This window comes from Myotis lucifugus, unplaced genomic scaffold, assembly GCF_000147115.1.
Source record: "Myotis lucifugus unplaced genomic scaffold, Myoluc2.0 scaffold_578, whole genome shotgun sequence".
Lineage (NCBI taxonomy): Eukaryota > Metazoa > Chordata > Mammalia > Chiroptera > Vespertilionidae > Myotis > Myotis lucifugus.
The window spans coordinates 494,829-497,998 of NW_005871626.1; the positions used below are offsets into that span (position 1 = coordinate 494,829).

Consider the following 3,170-nt stretch of genomic DNA (forward strand, 5'->3'; position numbering starts at 1 on the left):
CGGAACAAAAGCATGGATGGAGTGTTTGTGTGAACTAATATAAATTCAAAGTAAACATCATTACATAAAAGGGTACGGTTTTGTTTTTTTTTTTTGTTTTATTCATTTCAAATGGGCCGGATCCGGCCCACGGGCCGTAGTTTGCCCACGGGCCGTAGTTTGCCCACGGCTGCTGTAGGGCCTGCAGCAAACCGATCAGTGACCCCTTCGAGCATTAGACTTGAACCTGGCGTTAACGGGGAACAGTCCAGACCCCAGAACCCTGGGTGTCTGTATTGCAGGGTCCGTGCAGGTTTGCTGGGCAGATGCGAGGGGATCGTGCACATGAAAGCCCGGCAAGGTCCCTACTCAGTAAACGTCCCTTTCCTCCTGCCGTCTCTCACGTCCCTGCTCCCATCTGCACCCTGCTCTGCCTGGCTGGCGGCCTTGCCGAATGGAGGCCCCTGCTACTTGTTCAAACTCTTTCCACGGGCCCTGCTCTCTCTGCGTGAAAACAGCCCGTTTCTCTTCTTAAAGAACAAAAGCAAAACGAAGCTCCCCTGACCCTCCCAGCCTCTCACCCTGTCACCCAGGTCTGATCTCTGACTCACAGGGGAGCCCTTGACCTTCCGTGCACAGGGCTCACGGCTCGAGTCACAGCACCCCGGCCGTGATCTGCACGTCGCTCGATTCGCAGGTTTCTAGGAATTTCAATTTCCTGTACAATTTGCAAACCAAAGGCCGCAGAGGTTCGCTCTGGCGGGCTGAGCGGAGCGCTTTCCCAAGGCTTCCTCGGGCCGGCTCTTGGCGTAGCTTCCGCCGAGGTCCCTGACCAGGTGTTCCTCGCCTGCCCGGCTTTATTTATTTTCCCTGATTAAGCACCATGCGTTCCAGCTGCTTTCCGAGCTTGGTTTTGATGGGATTTCCTGGGTTTCAAACAGCTCCTAATCCTCTGTGACAGCCCCTCAGCGTTCCAAAGGCGGCGATGAGATCAGTCTGGGAGCGATGCAGTGGTTTGGGGGGAGGCTCGCTTTCCGGGGGGCCCACCCCTGTGAGCCCTGCCCCGCATTCTCAGTGCAGCAATGACTTGCAGGAGGTAACTGATTGTGCACGTTGCCCCAGGCCAGTGTTCGGATCCACGAGGTTCTGATTTCTTGGGTAGATCGTGGGGGCGGGAGGCCCACCGTGTGAGGGAGGCTGGAGCCCCACCTCTGCTTCTACCCAACAGCTGTGCCCTGCATTTCATATGCTAGAGTTCAATACATGGGGGCGCTTGCAAAGGATTGATTCTGGCGCTCAAACGATTTCTAAGCATCATTTTAAGAGACCCAGCGAAAGTGGTCCCCAAAAGGCTGCCCCAGGTTGGACGCTCTCCAAGGGTGCTGTGTCGCAGCCGCACTAACGCTGGACAGTTCATCCTTTTAGTTTTCCTAGTCTCATGGGTAAGATCCTGTATCTCCCTCTTCCTTCGTTTGTATTTCCATTATTGCCAGGGAGGGTTTAAGACTCTGCCTACATGTTTATTGGTCAATCACATTTTTTGCCCCCGTGAATTGCCTGCCCACTTCTATGCTCTCCCCATTTTTGTTAGATACTGATCTTTAGGAGCTATTCTCATGATATTATCGGGAAAGAATGTGAAGTCTTTCAAAATCTGGGGCACACATTCCAGTGATATTCTTCTCCTTAAATCTATGAGTGAAACGTTTAATTGTTTTCCACATCCTTACCATTCTGAGATAAGCTGTACGTGGTCATGATACATTATTTTTTCTGTAACGATGGATTCAGTTTGCTAATGTTTATAGTTATGTTGAAAGCGTGAGCGGCTCATGGTGTGTGTGTGTGTGTTCCATCCTGTGTAATTTTAAAATCAGAAGTGTGCCCTTAGGTGTACCCATGCGACCTAACAAGTGATTCTCACATATTTAATGTTACAGAACGACAGGTGATGGCCCTGGCCGGTGCGGCTCAGGTGGTTGAGCGTCGTCCTTGCACTGAAGGGTGGCTGGTTCGTTTCCTGGTCAGGGCACGTGCCCGGGTTGCAGGCTCTATCCCCCGTGTGGGGCGTGCAGGAGGCAGGCGATGGGTTTCACTCTCACATCAAGGTTTCTCTCACTCTCTCCCTCTCCCTTCCTCTCTCTCTCTCAAAACCCATGAGAAAATCTTTGGAAAAAATACCAGGTCACTTGGAACACTGACTCCCAGGTCAGCCTTGCACTACAGCCCAGCGTAGGCACAGCTCTGCTTCGCTTGCTGGGACACATCCTGACTTGACCGTGACGCAGCTCCGACGGACACTCCCTGAGAAACCCTGTCTTGCAGCCTGGACTCCTTCCTGCACGGCCTCCACGCCCTCTTCAAGGGCGACTTCAGGGTCGCCGCCCGGGACGAGTGGGTGTTCGCCGACATGGACCTGCTGCAGAAGGTGGTGGCCCCGGCCATCAGGATGGCCCTCAAGCTCCACCAGGTCAGCACCCTCCTTTATAACGACCAGCCTGAAGCTGTACGAGAGGAATTCAGCTCTGAGAACGCCGGTCCCCTTCCTCGCGCAATGTTCACAAGGGGGTCTGTGACTCAGGGACGGAGCCCGCATGCTCCTGACCGGCCAGCGCAGGTTGCCCTGCAGAGCAGTTAGGGGTGGGGATGCTGATGAGGATGGGGCGGGGGGAGTTGGCTAGAGAAGGGGACCAACCAGAGGCGCCCCACTGTCCTGGGAAGTCCTGGGAATGTGAGCCACGCAGCTCTTCCCCGGGCAAGTCTAGCGTTTGAGATGGTGGGACGAGGAGTCCTCTGTCCAGCTCAGGGTCCAGAGAGCAGGGGTGAGGCCTGGGAGTGGACCAGCTGCGTGGGTCCTGGCGGCATCCTCTGTCCAGCTCAGGGTCCAGAGAGCAGGGGTGAGGCCTGGAAGTGGACCAGCCGCTAGAGACCTGGCCGCGACTATTTGCCTCGGCCCCGCCCTCCCCCCAGGATTTGCTCTGCTGCCCCGACTAGATACAGGAGTAAGAGGATATCTTAGAGATCTTAAGGTCCTTCTAACGGACAGTAGCCAGATGCCACGTATGCACACCCGCTATACCAATGCGCTATAGATCGACAGGATGTGTGAGTGTTCGCGCCTGCGTATGTAGGAGACGAGCTTCCGACGAGTAACCGTTCAAAAGACAGGGCAGTAGCTTTCTCAAGTACAA

The 3,170-nt window shown here is 54.7% G+C and overlaps 1 protein-coding gene across 1 annotated transcript in view; it reads left to right on the forward strand.

Moving 5' to 3' along the window:
* The window catches only part of PCNX2 (pecanex homolog 2), a 55,229-nt gene that overhangs the window by 47,654 nt on the left and 4,405 nt on the right, over positions 1–3,170 (forward strand). Inside the window, exon 25 of the mRNA XM_023745755.1 lies at positions 2,289–2,516. Coding sequence (XP_023601523.1) covers positions 2,289–2,516 — 228 coding nt within the window. The remainder of the gene's footprint in view (positions 1–2,288; positions 2,517–3,170) is intronic.